This window comes from Bombus impatiens, unplaced genomic scaffold (genome assembly GCF_000188095.3).
Source record: "Bombus impatiens unplaced genomic scaffold, BIMP_2.2 scf_0487, whole genome shotgun sequence".
NCBI classification, from domain to species: domain Eukaryota; kingdom Metazoa; phylum Arthropoda; class Insecta; order Hymenoptera; family Apidae; genus Bombus; species Bombus impatiens.
In genome coordinates this window covers 2,937,540-2,958,135 of record NT_176906.1, presented here as the reverse complement: position 1 = coordinate 2,958,135, position 20,596 = coordinate 2,937,540, and the positions used below count along the sequence as shown (strand labels likewise).

At 37.6% G+C, this 20,596-nt stretch overlaps 1 protein-coding gene across 8 annotated transcripts in view; it reads left to right on the top strand.

Annotated features, from left to right (window-relative positions):
* LOC100742188 overlaps nucleotides 1-20,596 on the top strand; it is a 399,729-nt gene that overhangs the window by 158,241 nt on the left and 220,892 nt on the right. For all 8 annotated transcript variants that reach the window (XR_002947023.2, XM_012387732.3, XM_024368917.2 and 5 more), the window contains exon 3: nucleotides 14,770-14,850. Coding sequence is in view for 7 of the 8 variants with exons in the window: in XM_012387732.3 (XP_012243155.1) it covers nucleotides 14,770-14,850 (81 nt within the window). In the remaining variant the exon portion in view is untranslated. The remainder of the gene's footprint in view (nucleotides 1-14,769; nucleotides 14,851-20,596) is intronic.

The following is a 20,596-nucleotide window of genomic DNA, read 5'->3' as shown; positions in this document are numbered from 1 at the left end:
AAACACATTGGTTTAATAAGAAAGATATATTGAATTAAATAATTGAACTTATTTTAAGAATCTAAAGACTTTTGAATTTAATTTTACATTTCTATTCTATTCTCCGAGATTGTCATTGACTTGTGGTATAAGCTTCTTGTGTAGCATCATTTTGTGTCAAAAGTGTCGCATATTTATTGGACATTCTTCTTAGGCGAGAAAGGACGCGTGATATTTGTGTGGTCGATCATCGCCTTGGTTAGTGCTACTTCACATTTTAACGAGCTTTTCTTCTATAATAATCTCGAAAGGGAAAAATTTGGAAGAATTATCGATTATACTTAATGAATTCTTTATTTATTCGACGCAGTAAACGTGCCATATGGAAAGATTTATGGGGAAGAAAGCGTAGGGAAATTGTGAAATGTTTCGAACAGAAGTAATTTAGAGAAACTTGCGCGTAATTCGTTAGTGCAACCGAAGCAACTGTTCTTGCAAGTTAATTTATGGCTTTTTCCATACATTTTTTACTGTATCTAATTACAGAATTTTCTCGCTTCGCGGTATATTATTTAATTAAATTGAACCACACTAATTGAATTATATTAAAACAGAAGAAATTTAAGAATAAGTTTTGCACGCAATGTATATTGTAATATTATACTTAAGAATTCGTTGTATCAAAATTAAGGAGAATCCACGATGAATTCAGAGGAACTTCGGTGCAAGCGTTATTCGCTTAAATTCGATGTGATCTGTTTCCTTCAATTTGTCCAAATTAATCACGGACGCTTGACAAATCAGATACACGAACAAGCTATTCGGTGGTTGGCATTGAACAAATCGATGGCATGGTATTTGTTTCGAATGCGAGTGTCGCGAGCTCGCCACGCGTTTCGAGCTTGCATTCCGAGCACATACCGTGTCATGTATCGGTATTGTTTGTTGTCTGATCGACGTGCAGCTTGAAACAACTTGTACAGCATATTGTCTGAAATTAAGCGTGTTTAATTCGAATCCAACGTTGGTTTTCTGCGATTCGAATTACGCATGTTGTTCCAAAAACTGGTCTCATTTTTAGAGAACCTAACTTCAACTTTAGTAAATTTGTACTCTATTGTATCTCTCTCTATCGTTAAAAGCTTCCCCAAAGCAACAATAGTTGTTAACATTTAACATGAATTTTAATTTTTGAGCAATTAAGTTAGAAATTTTTAATTTAACGTTTAATTTTAAGATAAAATAAGAGTGAGGCTGAGACATAAGAATTCAAGCACCGTAACAGAATTAATTCTATATTTCTCAAGTCAAAAACGTCAAAGTTACTATTTCCCTCGAGACACTTTATTCCTTTCGCGAAGCAAACAACAGTCTTCGAAACACAGGTACAAACCTCTAAACGTAAATTCGCCGAAACTATTCAGGCAAGTTGCTACGGAAGGACACCTCTGAAGCAGCCACAAATTGGCGGAACGTTCGTAAACACCTCGCATGTTTCACCGGTTTAAATTACCCTCGGAATGGCATCTCCATTTACCGGGAAAATTATAATAACAATCTCGTTCCGCAAATTACGCCGTCAACGTTCCACCCTCGAGCTGGCATTTTGATACAACGCGAGGGCAACGAGCATCGTCGTGCGTTCCACGTCGGGCATGCTAAGCCGAAGCAATTACCAAAATTGCTGACAGGCACGAGCAGAACATCGCGACCAGTCGACAGCTGCTCGCATACGGAATCGCGGTCGAAATCTCGCTTGACCCCCTTCTTTCTCCTTCCTCTTCTTCGTTTTCTACCTTTTCCTCATCTCGTCGTTCTCGTCGGATTCCCGCGCGTAGAAAGGCTGAATCACACCCTCCTGTGAAATTCTAAAAGTGCCGGTTTCCCGAAAGTCTATTACGAACCACTTAGAATCATGCAGCGTGGCATTCGACCCCTCAAGACGCTGGCCAGTGAACTCAAAGCGAACCACGAGCGTAGCCCCGCGTTCGTTAGCAACGCGAGTAAAACCGTTGTTCGACGCTTTTTTAGGTTTAGCGTTTCGTGCCTTTCGCTCTTGCTATCGACGCTGATTTACGACGTTCGAGACAACCCGGTGTTTTATACTCGCGCGGTCAGTTAAGTTACTTTAATAAGCCACTTCGCGCTGATGCAGTTTGAGGCGCTCTCGTTAAGGTTACTAGAGGTTGCAGGGTTTCTACGTCGAATAGGTACCCTTGTTCTTATCTGAAATTCATGGGTTCGATGAAAGTTCTCGGGACACGTCAGGATCGTTGCACAAATGACGAGGAAGTTTCGTAAAGGTGTACTTTGCTACGTGTGTAGGTGGTTGAAATTAAGGAGGGCGAATAAGTTATGAGAGAGGGGTTCCTCGAATCTTTTAAAATTTCATGTTTCTGCTAGAACTTCTGTATCAATTTCTTTGTACTCATTACACGAGATACGTAGCGTGTCTTTTCATTAGAATGCAGCGAAGTTGATCGGAGCAATCTTTCGCGTATACGTTTCCTATGAAAAGAAGGATATACTTAAGAAGAAGCATTGAATAGCATTGAAGCATTATAAAGAAGAAGCATTGAAGTAGCTTCCTTTTTTTCCGATATGTTAACCTATGCAATCGTTTTTCTTTCTATTTCATATTTTCTTTTATATTTCTTTTCATTTCTATGCGCCGTACCACAAGTACTTTCATTTCTACGCGTTACGTAATTAATTACGAAACAGTCTCAAGCTATTATTGTTATATTATATTATTATAGTATATTAAATTGGTTTTTAGCTTTAAGTTAACTTTAAAAGTTGAGGAACCTATGCAGAAAATTGTACATCTCCAGAATCTTTAGAATCACAGAACTTTTTTGAGTCGCGTTGTCCCAATTACCATGTGGGATCTTGGCAAGACCAAGTAACTGCTTTGACACGAATCGGACGATAGGACTCGGTTTCACGACTGAATTAGCGCTCAGTCCTCCCTTAAAGGGCAAACGACGCCGTAAAACAACAGCCATGGCTACCGGATAGCAATAAACGTGTAATACTCGGCCGCCGGTGGTATTATCATTAACGTTGGCGACAGCTTCGAGCTTGCGGAGCTGTCTCGCTAACACAGCTAGGGGGAGAGATAATATTAATCCGACTGGTAGCGACGTTTTATGCGAATCGGACTTGTGTTTCGTTTTAAACACGACATCGTATCCACTGTGCTCTGCTGGACCAGCTATAAAGCACTCTGGCTATTGGTATAGCCTGAACGAAAATGGCAGTGAAAGACTACGAGGAAATACGAGCGCTGTTAGAGTTTAATGGTTTGTTTAAAATAAGGTTGAATAGAAATCACGATAGTAATATAAGTACAGAGTGCTATCTTGGTACTGGAACTATGAATGAGAAAAGTATTCTGTTTCAAACAGATCAAACTAACAGAAGTCCACCACAGAAGTCCAGAAGAAGGTAGAGGTCCACTTTTCTCAACGAAATTTTCGTTAGAGTTCGATCAAATACACTCGTGTATCAGCTGTATTCGGGTTCCGTATTACGGCTCCGATTGTATGTATAAATTAATTATGTTTCGACGAAGGAAGCTTACGAAAAGAAACATTTCTAAATAATCTTTCTATAAATGATGTAGCGAGGTGGATTTCGAAATTTTAAAAGTGTCTTTTGGTGAATTGTAACCCACGCAAGACATTTGTGGTTTCGTTTGCTCCTTTTTTATGTCGAAGGTGTTACGTAGCAGTAATTCGTATAAAAGCTACACTGGTACAGTTTACGAGCGAAAAAACGAGGAGAGAGAACAAGGATAAGAGTTAGGAGACTGTTCTACCGTCTAAACGAAAATTTTATTGTCGATGGTTGTATCTTTCATAATTTGTAAGCGCGTAGTACATTGAAATTAAATTTAAAGTAAATTCGATTACCATACATGTAAACTAATATCTGTTCTCCTTTATTGCAGGTAAGAGAAGTAAAGTGACAGTTACTGCTCCCACACGTATGCCTTTCTAGAGAATAATAGAGTCACAAGTAAGTACTGTCGTTGTAGGAACTTAATAACTATGGTCATAACCTTGTGCAATATGTCATGTGGATTGTCATATAATCATTCCCTGAGTATTAATTGAATATTCATCGAAATCACGATCGTAATCCGACAAATTACAAATTTCTTACAATTCATTGCGAAGTACGAAAGATCTTAAGTAAACTCTTCTCACGAAATACAGCTATTAACTCGGATTCTACTTCCTTGAAGGAAAAGCTGGAGAATTCTTGGAGAATTGCTCCTTTAGGTCGTGAAAAAGGGTCGTGATAAAAAGAAGAAAAATGGGGAAAAAGGGGAAGCGACGTAGTACGTGACTCGGAACGAAGAAGAATCCGAGGAAGTGGCAGAACGAAAATTTCATTCCGGTCCCCGTGGAACCTAAATTGTGGGCCGCTGTTGCCTCGCTGTTCCCGTTGTAAAAAATGCAACGGGAACGTCTGGTCGGTCGAAAATCATGGCGAAACAGAAATGGCCACCAGGAAGGCAAGTTATTTCGCACCCAACGTTCTCTTGGTTGTAACTTAAACCACAGGCTGGCTGGTTGGCGCTCTTTGATGAGATCATGGAAAAATAAGAGGAACGCCGGGGGAAAAAATGTGTGCCAGATGACGGTACGCTGTTGCAGGCTAGATGAAAAAAATTGCTGATTGCCGAGCGTAGTTGCACGGTATAATAAGTTACAGGTTGGGCTCGGCAAGAGGTTTCTCCCTGTGAACTCTTTTTGGAGGTTCAGTGAACCTATATTTAAAAATAATCGTCCGTGCCGATGAAGCTTACATTGTACTGTCCCAAATTTCTTATTACGGTCGTTTCGCATAATTAAATTAATATCAGTGAAGTTTTACAAATCGCGAGTTACAAAACTGATTAATTCTCTTGAATAAAAGCAACGAAGGGAATAGGAAGAAGCCAATGTTACTTTTTTCTTCTTTTTACATACCCTCATTCAAAAATTAATAAATCATAAAAGAAGAATTTCTGGTTTATTAAATTTATATAAATTTGTAACTTATCAATTGATCAATATTATTGATATGTAAATTACGATATAAGAGGTCTTAGTTAACGAGTCCAATTGTATAACCAATGATATATTTATTTCCTTACGATCAACTCTAAGTTCCAAAACTGCAAGAGCGCTTAGAAACTCGTTACTTCATAGACGATAAACGAAGCATTTGAATTATACAATAATCTCATACAGTAAATTCGAGGTTAGTCAAAAACGAAAAATAAATATTTCGAATTTTTTGCCACAGACTTTTGATATAAACAGACAAATTGATCAAGTAGAGTTTACTCAATTTCCAATTAAAAGGTGTAGTTAAAAATCGAGGAAGATGGCAGACAGTCAGAGATTCGCATGACGTATCGGCCTTTTTCTCAACTGAAGGGCAATTTAATCTCTCGGAACACCCGTTTAATCATCGGCGTGTAACGTAAAAGAGCGAGCAATTTAATTAACAAAGGAAAGAGAGGAAACGTTTTTTCCTACTCGTTTTGCATTGCATAATCCGCGACAGCAAAGCTGTGCGACCGGTAACGGTACACCCTCGGTGCATATTTCTCGAATGAAGTCGGTGTCAGATGCTGGTGCATTAGCAGCTTCGGGATCTCGTCTCCGTGTTGTAACACAATATCCTCCTCTAAAACAACCGCAACTCCCAACTTGCGTTGCTCCGTCGAGCTTCTGCCAGCGAGGAGAAGCGGCCTGGAATTATTATTGTTGACAGTGGGCTGACGAAACTTTAACTTCGTGAAATCGTCGCGTCGTAAATAATAAAGGTAGACCGAAATCTAGGTTACTCGTAGTCGACGTACGCTAAATCGTGTGTTAAATATACAGCGCCTTAAGATAGAATTTTCGTTTCTGGAAGGTGTCTGATTTTATGATATGATTAAGAATTATAGTAGAAGCTATCATATATCTAGATTTCGTATGACTGGATGTACTACTAGCTATTATTTCTCGTTTACACGTTATTAATAGAAGTTCATGAGCAAATAAATGATTCAGAGACAGAATTTCTCTGTTTCGAACGTTCTTATTTCGTTTTTGATAAATAGTGGTCGTTTGTGTACGTTCATACGAAAGAAGTTCGTCGACTCTCTTCATTAGCTATGATTTTTCGTTCGAATTAACTACAAGTTGTTTCGAATAAGTGGAATGCTACTACGTGTAACATTTAACATAAAACCACGAATTGTAGAAAATACACGAACACGTGAGGAAAATGTTCGATATTCTTACAAATCCCACGTATAAATCGTATTTATGTAGAAATAAATATCTCATGAAAGGGATGGTTTCCCAAGTTGAAAAATAATAAACCCCAAAGTAATAGACAGTAATCCAGAAAAGAGCAGGTCACTGGGGATATTAGTATCACTGAACTGAATACGAGGGAATCTCTAGGTCGTGAAATCCGAATTTTACTACCCTGTAACCACGGAAACAGCTACAGGCTACGGAGTCTGCCGTAAAATCTTGACCTTCGTGGTCACCAGATCGAAGGTCCATAGCCGTATCATTCTGAACTCGCTGAACCTCGAAAACCATTCCAAGGTTGTGCACTCTAATCTTAAACTACAATGATGTCGTAAAGCATGCTCGTATCACTCAAAATTCTCAGGGGAAAATAGCGGACGCAATAAGTTCCGGTTCATAGAGCATATCTAGTGTGTTCCAAACTCGAGAAGCTGTAGAGGTTTGGGAGATTTGCGGTGAAAACTTTGGTCTCGCGGAGATGCAGAGAGTGCCTTTTGATTTCTGACAAGTCCAGAGTGTGTCTTCTGGTTTTGCCATGGACCAGAGGCTAAGTTCCTCGGTCTTAACCTAGTTTGCGATAGACTCCCTGTTCTTGGCGTGGTCCAAAGCAAATCCTTAGACCTGTAAGTGATTCATAATGCTTTAGATTAGGTTCTTCGACGTGAATTTTCATTAGGAAACGAAGCATCTGTTAATGTATTCTCTGGCAACTTCTAATTAATAATAATTATTCTGTGAATAATTTTTGCTCGGTAAAACACAGGTTGGATAACACGTGTATGGCCGATTAATTTGTATAGTCACTAATTTACAACTATAAAGAGCTTTTATAAGTAAAAAGCAATGGCCATGTTATGATGCTTTCACTGCTTCTGAACCACGGCCTCTATTTACAAATATTACGTAACAATTGTGGTCGATAAGTTCAGATTTCCATTTTCTGTGTTAATTTTGAAACGGATCGCTTGCCGGCCAACCGCGGTCAGATTTTTAACCGCAGTTATTTACTCATGCGGAACTGAACAACAGAATCAGGAGGTATATTGTCTTGCTTGCATAATTGCGTGCTCGATCATTGCGTCACATTCCACAACGGAGAATTGTGGAAACTATATAATTTATCTAGCGAGCGTGGAACGTCTCCCGTTTGTTTCGCATAGCTGGTTACGTGTCAGATGTTTCAGATGTTGGGATTTCTGTAACTCCGTCCACGAATTCTGTTTTCGTACGTGAAATTTCAGTGTGCAAACTGTACGCCGCGGAAAACTTGTGGCACCCAGTTGAGACATTGCTTGTATAATAGAACGAATCATATCTACGAAATGTCGACACAGCGAAGTTTCTGTCTCTGTAATATGTTATCTCATATTACGCCACGTTGATCAAACCTAGTTCAATTCTATATCTAACCTAATCCCTTTATTTTTATTGGCTGTCTTATATTCCATGCAATAATTCGTTTTACAATTGTCCAATTAATAAGGTTTAAGTAAGAGAATTATCATCTACAAATGTCTCGTATATCTTTTTATCTGCTTTGTATTAAAATTAAATTTAAAGTTTATGAAAGTGGCCATCATTCTCTGATAATGAAATCAAGGATTGTAATAACACGATAATTTCATGATACAATGAGGTAACTGGAACAAGAGTTAAAACTGTACATATGAAACCTCATTTACTCGATTCAGTTATATCTGAAGTTATTTCTTTATTATCTCCCTCTGTTTAGGTAGTAGGGCAATGTTATTCTTTTTATAAATCTTGAAGAATCGATAATTATATTTTCCTGTGGAGAAAACGTAGAAACGACATTGCTCAATAATATCATTATTTTTAAACAATCTCGAGATAAATCTGCCAACTTTCAATTTCTTCGTCTACGATTTCGCCACGCGGATATTTTCTCTTTCCTCTGGCTTTTCAAACGTCGGTTTTGTCCTTTGGAAGATTCAGTGTTCGTTGAAAGGCGAAGAGTTGACAAACTTCGCGATCTACTTTCTTACCGGTAGGCAGCTTATTAAATCGGGACCGGAAGCCACAGTGTGGAACCAGCGTTTCTTACAAAGACGATAGACGATAGAGGATTCCCGTTAATGCACGTTTTGTGCGAATTCAACATTGTCTAGATTTCCTCGGCGGAAACTCCTTGGCGACCATGGGGAAAGGCAAATGCTTTACGAAACAGCGAATGGATCGCGCGATAAAACTGGGAACGTTGAAACGCCCAACGGCTTCCAGTTTTGTCCACAAAGAGTGCCAATTGCTTCTTTCCTTCTTTTGCTTTTTTCCTGCTTTTGCTTCTTTCCTTCTTTTGTTTCTTTCTATTCTCTGTTTCGCGAGGACTCGCTTGTTTTCTTCATACGTATTTCTTTTTCTTGATTCTCTTTATTTTTCCAAGACAATAAGCTTCTTAGAGATTCGAGAGTTATTACTTCTCCTTTAAACAGATTCATTCAGATTAATGAAATGAACCCTGCTGTATTCCTTAGATAATTTTTCTAGTAGTTTATTAAATAGTTTATTAAATCGCTAAAAATGTCTTGTGCAAATCATGTACTATAATTCTTTTCAAAATATCAGAAAAGATATTAGTTACATATAAATTTGTAGCACGTTTGAAGAAAACGATTGAATTTCCATTGATTTGCAGTTTGTTTTTATCAGTGCAAATTATTGAAAAGTGGATTATTGAAAGTACACATCCATATGCAATGCAGAAGTCGACTATTAAGTGAGCTTTGAATTTCTTTAATTCGACTCTGCCAACCGATTATTCCAATGAAAATACCTTACGGCGATTAATAACTGACCAGAACGTTTAACAGCAAACATCGAACGATAGAGTTTACCGAAGCACGAGCTCATAACGTTTCGAAGTTCCTGTCGATTTTAATTAAAACGACTTCAACGGGATTCGTGTCTGATCGCAAACGGGGATATTAAAAGAGGTGGAAGGTACGTCTGATGAAAATGCTTCAGGCGTTCTGTCAGTCGTTTCTGCAAAAGGATGAACGAGTTCTCCCGCACTTTTATCAGGGGTTCTTTTTCCCTGTTAACTTCCATCCTGGATCAATTTTTCGCGATCACTCGTAAACCTCGAAACTTTCGATCGTGATTTTAAGGTACAGCCATTTTATCATAATTTTATTGGCAGGAAAAAAGGGGAAGCTAATTGAATTTTATTACCTTAACCTGAGAAATCATTAACGAAATTATTAAAACGTTCAAGAGTTATTTTCTTATTCAAAACGTTACATTACAAAGAACTCATATTTAATATTATAACAATAATTTTATCAATGTGATGTAATAAAATTATCTTTCTCCCTTCGTTGTGTGTATTTGTCATATGATACCTTTATCGAAAATTTGAAATATAAGTTTCATTACTTTTCTGTACTACCCGGTCTCGTGTTACAAATGATATTTCTCTTCAACAACGAATATGTTCGATTTTATTTCATCAGTGGTGTTACGATATGAGTATCGGAAGAGATTGGTGGACACATGCGTGAACGAAGTTATTGACTCGCTGAACCGTGATTTGCTATTTTATGTATTTTGTACGCGAATACCGCAGCATACCCCGTGCGAAACTAACATCTGCCCTCGAGAAATGTAACTACCTTCGAGCGATAGGTATTTTCGCGTTGCACGAGCATTGCCGATCGATGATTGAGAAAGCTGTCGAATATTATAGAAATATCGGATTAATATTCTCTAGGTACTACAATAGCCGACAATGCCTCTTTGTACAATTTGTTAAAATATTAACTAATACATTGTTGACTAGAGACATATCTGACGCATCGATACGTCTTGTATTATCCGATTGGTTTGTAGTTGTGGTATATTGGTTTGTACAAAGAAATGCATTTGCATTAGAAAAAAGTTATTGTTCAATGTCCGCACAATGCTGAATTTATAAAAAAATGTCTTCTTACCTTGATGTTTTTCTGCTATTATTGTAACCTGAAACAGTCGCATGAATAATCCTATACACATATTAACGTTTGCCAAAGCATAATAAATATTAGTTTAATTAATAAAGATAACAGTCAGATAATGATTTTTTCACTAAGTGCGATCATCACGAATTAAATAGAAAAAACGATGAATAATCCTTCCTGTTTATAGAACGATAAATTCAGATATGTTTTCCGAGATAAAACGTGTTTATCATGTAATTCAGACGAATTTCCAGCAAGAATGGTACAGCATATTTTACAGAACGTGTCTGTTTCGCCATATCAACGCGATATAACTATGTGCTTTACCGTGAAACGCGCGCGATAAATTCTCTCCGTAAATTGTTAAATTAATTAGAAGACTTTTCGTTGAAACGCATTATCATGGAAATTCACGTTCAGTCGACGTACTCGCCGGATCGATCCGTTTTTCGTTACTTCTAGCAGAGCAGCAGCGTGCACATCTCGTCCTGAAAATTAAAATCTCGATAGGCGTTCGATGCTCTCGATAAGCAACGCAGAAATAATGAAGTCGCGCGCGAATCTATCAAGTGAATGAAAGTTCCAAAATACAAAGCCCTTTTTGCCAATTATACGGCCACTGAACGAAGCCGTGCCATTCTTTTACACGACCATTTTTCGTCCATGTCCTACGCGTTTTCTTTCTCGTTCCAATAGTCTCGCTTTTCCTGCTGTTATTAACTTTTAATGAAAGCTATTGATTTTTCGTTTAACTCAAATGCATTATTCATTCATTTTCGTTACTGATTGGACCTGTATTTGGTTTGAATTAAATAAACAGAAATATGTGAAATAGTGGAGAACAGCGTTTCAGCCTTCAAAATGTTTGTCAACGATATTGTTGCTAATTACTTTTTTATACAAACGTATGGAACAATATCTCTTACGGGTAATTTTAAATTCTTTATTTTGTTTTATGTTCCAAATAACACGCAGCAATTTCCAACTGTTCTGCGACTGAAAAGTAAATTAAATTATCTTGATATTCTTAATTTTCCATCCAAAATTATATATATATATATTTTTTTTTTCTTTTTTTTTAGAATAAAATCATGTTTTTCAAAAACTAAGGTTGACAGATCGATTCTGCTTCCAGATTCGTTTGAAAGGAGGAATTCTCTAGGCAGTGTATTAACGAAACAAACGACAGAAAATGTTTAGACAGATGATAGGTGTATCGTACAAAGAAACGAGTTCTTACGTACTCGTGAAATCAATCGAATAGGTCTAATTACAGACATCCTGTGCACGGTTCGCTTTTTAATTGATTAACGATGGATCTAACTGTGTACAAGCAATCGTAGACGTTTTCAGAGGAGCCGGTATTTTAATTGAGATAAATACGTGTTAACCGTGAGTCTGGATCGCCACTTCCAAAGACAGACATAATTACAAACGACTGGTTCAGTTGGAACCCGTGATAATATACAGGCTTTATCACGAGGAGCGATCCGCAGATGATTATTATTAATTAGCCAGAACCTCGTAATTGCACGTTTCTACCGACTGGAAATCCACTTGGAGTATCCTCTTTCTCTTTCATTATGTTGAAATATATTTACTCTCGTCGGGGCATTAATCAGGGAAATAACTGCCCAAGCAGTTTGAAACTGAGAAAGGAATCTCGTAGTCGCGATTGTCTTCGTCCGGCAAATCTTGTTACAGTGAGTTGAGGGAAAAGGAAGAAGATTGGATATAGCAAATATAACCATCGAATCGCTTATAAGATAATATCCTTACGGTACAGTATTTACTGATTACTATTATCTTCTATAACAGAGATTGCGTAACAACTTGTATCCTTTTATTATTGCGTAAAGTATTGATCGAAAGTAGCAACGAGGGTATAGGATTTTAAATCGACTTCTCACAATACAATTTTGGTGAAATGTCCATCGAACAGCGATAAAACGGTGGAGAATGTATCGCTTCCGCGTGAATAGATTTAACGCTGTTTGCAGTCTACAAAGTATAAAATACTCGACGGGTTTTCCGAGTGTAAGATGTTCTGCAAAAAACGTTCGTTCCAAGTTGAAATAGTGATTAATCACAGCTTTTAAGTTGGTGGAAGCTCTATGGCTCTCTTGCGACAGCGGGGAATAATTACCAGCGTTGAGTGTAGTTTTAAGTGGATTTAGGGATGAGATAGCGGAACTATGGCTTGGAGTATCGGTCAATCACGCCAAACTTCTTAGCCTGGGTCTAGGCTGCTTAAAACCACGCATTAATCACGGCATTAGAAAGTTCCTCTATTCAACTAAGTTCGTTTGTAACTATCTTTTTCACGCAAAATAGCCTATTATGATATCGAACTACACAATTAAGCGAACACGCGAAACTACTTACGAATCAAAAGGAAATAGAGTGTTTATGCGTATAAATGAATCAATTGAAAAGTTCGGCTACGAAATAAGACGATATCGTTACATAATCCTAACGTTAAGGCCGAATCGGCGAAACGATCACCGCGAATTTCTGCAACATACTTATCGGTACGATCACGCGATCGCCTTTGCATCCGGGATGTCTGTCGTAAAACGAAAAGCATCAATTCTACGATTGCGCGTAAAGTATCCGAGGCTGTCGCGTTTATTCGTCCAACTTATTAATTTATGTCACGCAGTCGGGCGCCAGAAGTTGAGTTACGGCACGTTCTCACGAAAGGCGAGTTCATGATATCGGGCCTTGTCATATACCGGGAACGAAGATATAAATATCGTAATGGGGAGAAACGCATATTGAATCGTGATTATGTAATCGTAATTCGTTCGAATCGAACGTCATTTTTTCAGTATCGCTGATCGAGATAAGGGCAATGAAAATAGATCTATAGCGGGTAGGGTATGGTCCGCGAAAATGAATTTTATATTTTAACTTCGATACGGGAGCTGTTTTATGTATTCAAAATTATTTAAAAGCATACGATCCGTAAAAGTGTGGACGAGGTTCTCGGGTGTTACGCAAGTGCAACAAATTACGTGCGTACGTTGTCATAAAAAGAAATTCACGAGACGATTCTGATGATGCTTCGTTGCGTCTGAATAACCACGACACTGTACGTAAGTACTTGCGTATGTATGGTAACGACGTCGACACGTAACGCCACACAGAAGGGTGAATATCCTGTAAAGCTTATTCTCAGAATAATCGTTTGACCCGTCTACCGGAGAGATACCCATTTTCCAATAATTTAAACCGCATACCGTGTAATTTACGATCGATCCCGGACACTTTATTTTCATAGCGTAATTATAGCAGTTCGAACGATGATTTAATAAGTCGAGAGCTCGAGGGAATTTTAAACGCCGCAGAATTACGTAAATGCGTGTCTTAAATCATACATCGTCCATCCTGTGCTATTCATAATTATAAGGATCGATACCAGTAATAAAGAAGGTCTTTCTATAAATATTCCATAATGGTTAGAAACTTTGATTATGTACGTCTTGTAACTGTGATATCGATTATAGATCTTTCAAAATCCGCGCGCCTGCGCGCGCTTTTACTGTGCTGGCGCGTAACTTGGAGGGTGCGCGCATGCGTCGATCTAATTCGCAATTAATACGTCGCCATAGTTTGTGGACAGTGACAGAAAATTTCAACTCGTGAAAATAAGAACTCGTGAATAATACATCTCCTACATAACGTGTTAGTTAATTAACACATTAAAAGTACATTGTAAATTGATTGTTCGATCTTGTGAGCTTTGGTAACAACACAGTCATCGTGAAAGTACTTCAAAATTTTATACGGTGTTTGTGCAGGTAACATTGTAGGTTATATTGACATCTCATCTACACACAAATTGATTAATATGCTGCAAAGCTCATCAGGTATCGATCGTTCTAACCCGTAAAGTTCCGCAACTAAACAGCTGTTCTCGAACTGTACGTTAGATTGGCATTTCCCCTACACACAAATCAATTAATATGTATGCTGCAAAGCACACCATGCGTCGATTTCTGTATCCCGTAAAGTTCTGCAGCAACACCAGCTGTTGTGAAATTGTAAGTTAGATTGGCATTTCTCCTATACATAAATCGATTAATATGTATATTGCAAAATACACCATATACCGATTGTTGTATCCCGTAAAGTTCTGCGATAGCTGTTGTGAAATTGTAGGTTAGATTAGCATTTCCCCTGTACATAAATCGAGTAATATTTTGCAAAGCATACCGCGTACCTACTGCACGATTCCGTGAAATTCAGTAACGAGACAGTTCTCGTCAAATTGCTTTAAAGCTTTGTACATTGTTTACAGATATTATAGTTTGTAATAATGTTTCTCTTATAGGGTTAGATACTATATTGTAAGTTAATCTGAAGTATGTGTGTGTGATGATAATATGGATACTTATATATACATATATATGCACTATTTGCTGGACATCGACCTCCATAAAGACAAACGTAAGATACAGCCTTCTTTATACGTTATTGGCTTCCGAATAGCAGTCGAGCTAACGATAATTCTGTTTGCCTAGGGCTTCCAGCGTCCGCGGACCTGATTCGCCCCTGAGCTCGGATCTGGCGCTTGATAAGCCTCGTCCCATACCATCACCCAGGTAAGCTACTTTGCGATTGCAGCCTTTTCTCACCCTTTGAAAGCGAATGAAAAACCTCGACCTCGATTTCCCGCGTAATAAACACGGGTTAATTGGAAAACTTGGCCAGGCAGTGTCGAAGGACTCCGTTTCTCACGGTCGGGGCTGTTCATCTTCCTGAAGGGCTTCGACCTACATTAAGGAGAGGCTATGATGTATCTATATCAATCGGAACTGTGCTCTTAGTATATAATTCATGAAAGTAATTTAAAAGATTATGTTCGTAATCTATACATAACGTATTCCGTGTTCAGCCAGGTGTGTTCATTTTCAAGAGAGCGCAATTCGGAAATAATACAAAAGTCATGTCCCAAGTGACTTCGATGCTGTCGATAACATTTGTCGGATTAATTTACTACAATCATATTATCATTATGAATTATTATTCTCTGGAATACATAGGATTCAATTGAAAATTCGTATCGAACAACAGCGGAAGCTTCGTAATTGTATTAATTCAATTAGTTGAAAGGCAACTGGTTCTTTGCCGATTTAATTTCATCGTATTTGCGTTCGAAGTGCTAATAAACCGTAGTTCCTGAAGCGTACTCAGGAAATTCTATTTTTAACCGTGCTGGTACATTTCATCCTCTACCCACCGAGATTCACCCCTCGACGAAGGCTTGACGTTCGATAAGCCTGGCAACAATAAACCATTCGCCGTGCACACTGAAACGCCTATTTTATTTCCTCGTCGACATGTGATATTTCGAGCCCTTGGTTCTGTCAACTACGGCGGAATCGAACCCCCGTGAACTCTTGTTCGCCACCTGATGAGAGAGAGAGAGAGAGAGAGAGAGAGAGAGAGAGAGAGAGAGAGAGAGAGAGAGAGAGAGAGAGAGAGAGAGAGAGAGAGAGAGAGAGAGAGAGAGAGAGAGAGAGAGAGAGAGAGAGAGAGAGAGAGAGAGAGAGAGAGAGAGAGAGAGAGAGAGAGAGAGAGAGAGAGAGAGAGAGAGAGAGAGAGAGAGAGAGAGAGAGAGAGAGAGAGAGAGAGAGAGAGAGAGAGAGAGAGAGAGAGAGAGAGAGAGAGAGAGAGAGAGAGAGAGAGAGAGAGAGAGAGAGAGAGAGAGAGAGAGAGAGAGAGAGAGAGAGAGAGAGAGAGAGAGAGAGAGAGAGAGAGAGAGAGAGAGAGAGAGAGAGAGAGAGAGAGAGAGAGAGAGAGAGAGAGAGAGAGAGAGAGGGAGAGAGAGAGAGAGAGAGAGAGATTCACCCTATCGCATTTCCCGGCTAAACCACTTATTATCAAGCATCCACGTAGCTTTCCTTTGTTTTCTCGCTCTTCTTCTCTTTTTCCTCGTTCATGTGTGTTTCGCTTTGCCCGTGAGCGCAGCGAGAGAGCAGTAAAAAAGAAAAAGAATATAGAAAGAAAGGAAAGGAAAATTCCATGGCGGGAATATGAAAACGACGAGACGCGAGAGACTCGAAAGCAGTCATAATTAGAGGGCAACTCGTTCCACCGTCTAATTAAAATATGTTGCTGGTTTTCAATAGCGTATGGATTATTCTGCGGAGAAAAAGAATAGTAAAACTTGTTTCGTAACTAGAGTCGCAATGTATTAGTTAAGTTTTAATATTGATTCTTATTTAAGGAGATTTCTCTTTTTCATATAAAAGTTTGGAAATTTATTTGTGAAATTCAAGCGACGATAAGGAATTTTTTATTCAGATATGCATGTATAATTTAAAAATTTGTTTGTTATTAATGCATTTCATTTTTGTCGTGGGCAAAGTGAAACATACGTTAGAAAATCACTCTCTGCTGTAAATCTTATTCCAGACGATTAATGTTCGAAGTTTACCAAAATTGCTCAGTTTCGCTTGCAAATTTTGGTCGGCCAGTAGCCAGTTAACAATCCAATGGATCGTGTACGCCTGAGCATTACCCTCGAAATTCTCCTCGAAATATTTGCACGATCGTTTCGCGTGGTTGCATCGTTCGCATAACTTGCAGTGCTATTTGTGTTCATCAATTCAGTTGACCTAGTGCTAACAGGTCAGTTGTAAAATAGCTTCGTCGAATGTCAGTACGATATTGTAAATTGAAAAATTTCATTCTTCTTTGGAATATTAAAACGTCGTGCTGTTCTTTTTATCGAAAAATTTCTCAGCGCAAACACATTTTTCATTGTATTCAAGCTATTATTAAATATTTCAGAAATTGGAACGTGACATAAATATTTGCTATTGGATGAACATTTCGATCAAATCTTGGCGGATATAAATGATTATTTGAGTTCGAATAAACGAATATCATAAAAATACTCTTCATCTCGAGTAATAAACGTAAAATTTATGGGATTTCTTCAACTTTTCGTGGCTCTATTACAATCTGAAATCGGCACTGCGCTTTATCGCGTTCAATTTCACGTCAGTTCAAATTCGATGGAAACTTTTACGATGATTCAGCGTAAATGATAAAAGGTCACTTTATGCGCTTCTTAAAAACCAATATCCTTGGTGTATCTTTCTTTTTTTTTATTAAAACATAATAATGTGGTTTGTGTGCAGAGAATGCTATTGGTTTTATGTTCTCTTGAAACATCCATGAATCCACGATAAACCGATTACTCATTCTCTCGTCCACGAAATTACGATTTCATGTTATGTCGGTGCACGGTTTTTCTGCTTTTTCAGATTTCCATAAATATTTCGTCTTCTCCTGTTATTGTGACTTTATTAATAAATCATTTCATAAATGCGCCTTTCAAATAACGTGAAATTCGATAATGGACTTTAATTTTCTTTGAAAGTATAGTATGTACATGTCGTGTACATGCTAGAGATATATCAATACATATTTTCATACGCTTAATAGCATAATGTCAAAGTCTCGGTCTGTCAGTTACTATTGTTGTCACAATAGTAAAACGTTTTTAATAGACGTAAGACGTAAGTTCCTATAGAGTGGCGTCCGATAAACGTGTGAAAATGGATGTGCTATTAGTCGATCTCTTTGTAATTGTATCAAAGTTGAACCTTCGTAAGATTACTTTCGTTGATACGCAAATGCACTCCTCGCATAATCGGCGCCAAGCGTGAACGAATAATCAACCAAATGGCTTTGTCAGCGTTTAAGTTGCGTGGTTAAGTCGGTCAGTTTTCCGGTTGCTCAATAACCATGCGTTGCATTGAAATGCATGTATAAAACTGGTGTAATGCATTACGTGATGTCAGAGTGTTCTACAATATATTACAATCGCATCCGTGAGAATTAGGCCGTCGTTCACTGTTAAAAAGCTTTCCATAGGAAACGCTGGAAATAATTTAAAAATTAAATCGACAAGATTGGATTCGTTATTTAAAAAAATAAAAATAAAAATAGAAATAGAATGAACTTGATACTTAATAAAAAAAAGCAGCGGTGCATGTTTCATTTGACGACACATTGACACATAAGTGCTCAAAACTTTAAACTTTTTCTCAGCTGCAATGCAATAGAGTGAAGTGCTAGTTACGTAACTCATGGAACAGGTCCAACTTGACCTCAATCTCTAAAGTACACGAATTGGTACGCTTTACTTGATTAAAAAATGCGACCCTACTTAAGTTTGATGCCTTAACAAATTAACCTGTTACACAAGTTTAACCCGGAAAATTTAATATACGCATTCCCTGCTTCTTCTAGTCAAACTTTGAGTTTCCTTTTCTAGTGTGTTTTGTGAGTATAAATTTATTAAAATGTTATAACAAAAATATGAAGTATAAAGAGGACGGTAACTTGAGGTTTCTATGGTACAAGATGAGAATTGCTTAATAATCGCTTCTTCAAAATCTTCACCATTTTTTGTTAAAACAAGAATAACATGGTTATATAAGATGCACGAATTTATTGATTTTATTATTGTACAAATTTCATCCTGTCCCATTTCAATGGATAAATCGATTCTTTTTATTAGTTAAACACAAGTATAAATTCTTATTCAATATGGCTTACAAATAAGAATTCCAAAATTCCTTACAAATAAAAATCTAATGGATAAAATCAGTTGGTTTTCAAGAGTATTGTTTTCTTTGTGTATCGCATTTTTATTACAATTTGTAAACACTTCAAACGATTAATGTTCATACAACATCTTCTTATCTACAGGTACTTAAAGGACATGTTGAAATAGCTTGGCCGTAAGAAATTTTTCGCTCTGTATAATAAATTCAATGCTGATTCACAATTCTTTGCGAAGCTGTGATTTCAATGAAATAAACAGGAAAATTAAATGAGTTCACTGACACGAGCGCAAATGCCAGTTACAAAAATGTTACGAAACCCGTTGCTAATGAAACTCATTCGCTCGCAAGAAAGATGTTATGCGTTAATTCAGTAAAGTATCGCGTGCATCGTCGCGCCGGCGCAACGTTAGACCCAAAGTTGCGAAACATTTTTACTCGGTCGAGCTCACGTTACAAAAGGCAGAAAAAGCGAGAATTGCGTATGCACTGTCCTTTTAGTCGTGATGCGCCGTGAGCGTCTGCCGTGAAAATTCAACTAGCGGTAATGTAATTTCCTCCTCATAGTTTTTATCTCATCGACCAGAACGGCAGCGGTTTTAATCGTCGTCGCGACCGCATCAAGAAATCTTCCCCACGTAATCGAGGTTCTACGAGCACTATATTGTCAACATCGTTTTTATTTTATATGAACTAATTCTGTTAATTAATTCTACCTACGTGCACGGTCTCATGATAGTATTCTAAGTTTGTAGATACTATTTATTTATTTTTATATATTATGCGTATTCTACGGAACGTATTCCAAAATTTGATTAGCCTTGCTTTAAGATTGTCATGATTATATCGGTGAAGTATAAAACCAATTTGGAGATACATTTAGAAATTACAAGATATTCAAATTCAAGTATAATATATTTTATAAAGATCATCAGAATGTTGAAATAGCTAAATACACTAATAGCTAAATACACTATATTAATAAACCTTAATATTCAATGGGATCATATTTAACGCTTTACTATTACTTTGTTTTAAGATAACTATTCATACTGTATACTAATTTTTTATTAAATATACGTTTGCAATAAATATCTTGTAATTTCTGTATACATCTTTAGATTGATTGGAAAACCAATGTAATAATGGCAGTCGTGTCGCAATACGATGCTAGCGAGCGACAAACAGGCACAATATATTCATAGAAGCTTTCTATAACAAGTGTTTAAATACTTTCGCGAGCTAGTGAATATCGGTTTCCATATCACCGATGAATCGGATTGCTATTTTTCCCCATTACGCGTACGCAGTACGTAAAATCAATAATTGGATCGTTTTGCATTTCAAATTCCCGATTGATAATCGTATCGTCTACTATCTTCTATTTGGTTTCCAAAGCAAGTACTTCGCAAATTTTCATTTACCAATTTGAATTTCAACGAGCCTCGAGTCAGCTAACGGTCAGATTTATTCCCTTAAATTGGCGATTCAATCCTGGTCGAATACTTTTAGAGCTGTTGGCGCGTTTTCGCGGTTCGTTTATTCTCTGCGAGGACAGAGACGAATGGAATATTAAATCATTGGAGATCATATGCGCGCAAAAGCGAACGTTCCGTTTTATCGGAAAACGGCAGGGAGAAGAATGCATCGCCGATGGACGATTAAACGCCAGTCGGTTTTTAATTTCGTTAGCCTGCAGTTTCATCGATAAATGTCCCGATTAAAAGCAGCTTTCACCTCGGCGCGATCAATTCGATTCGCCTCG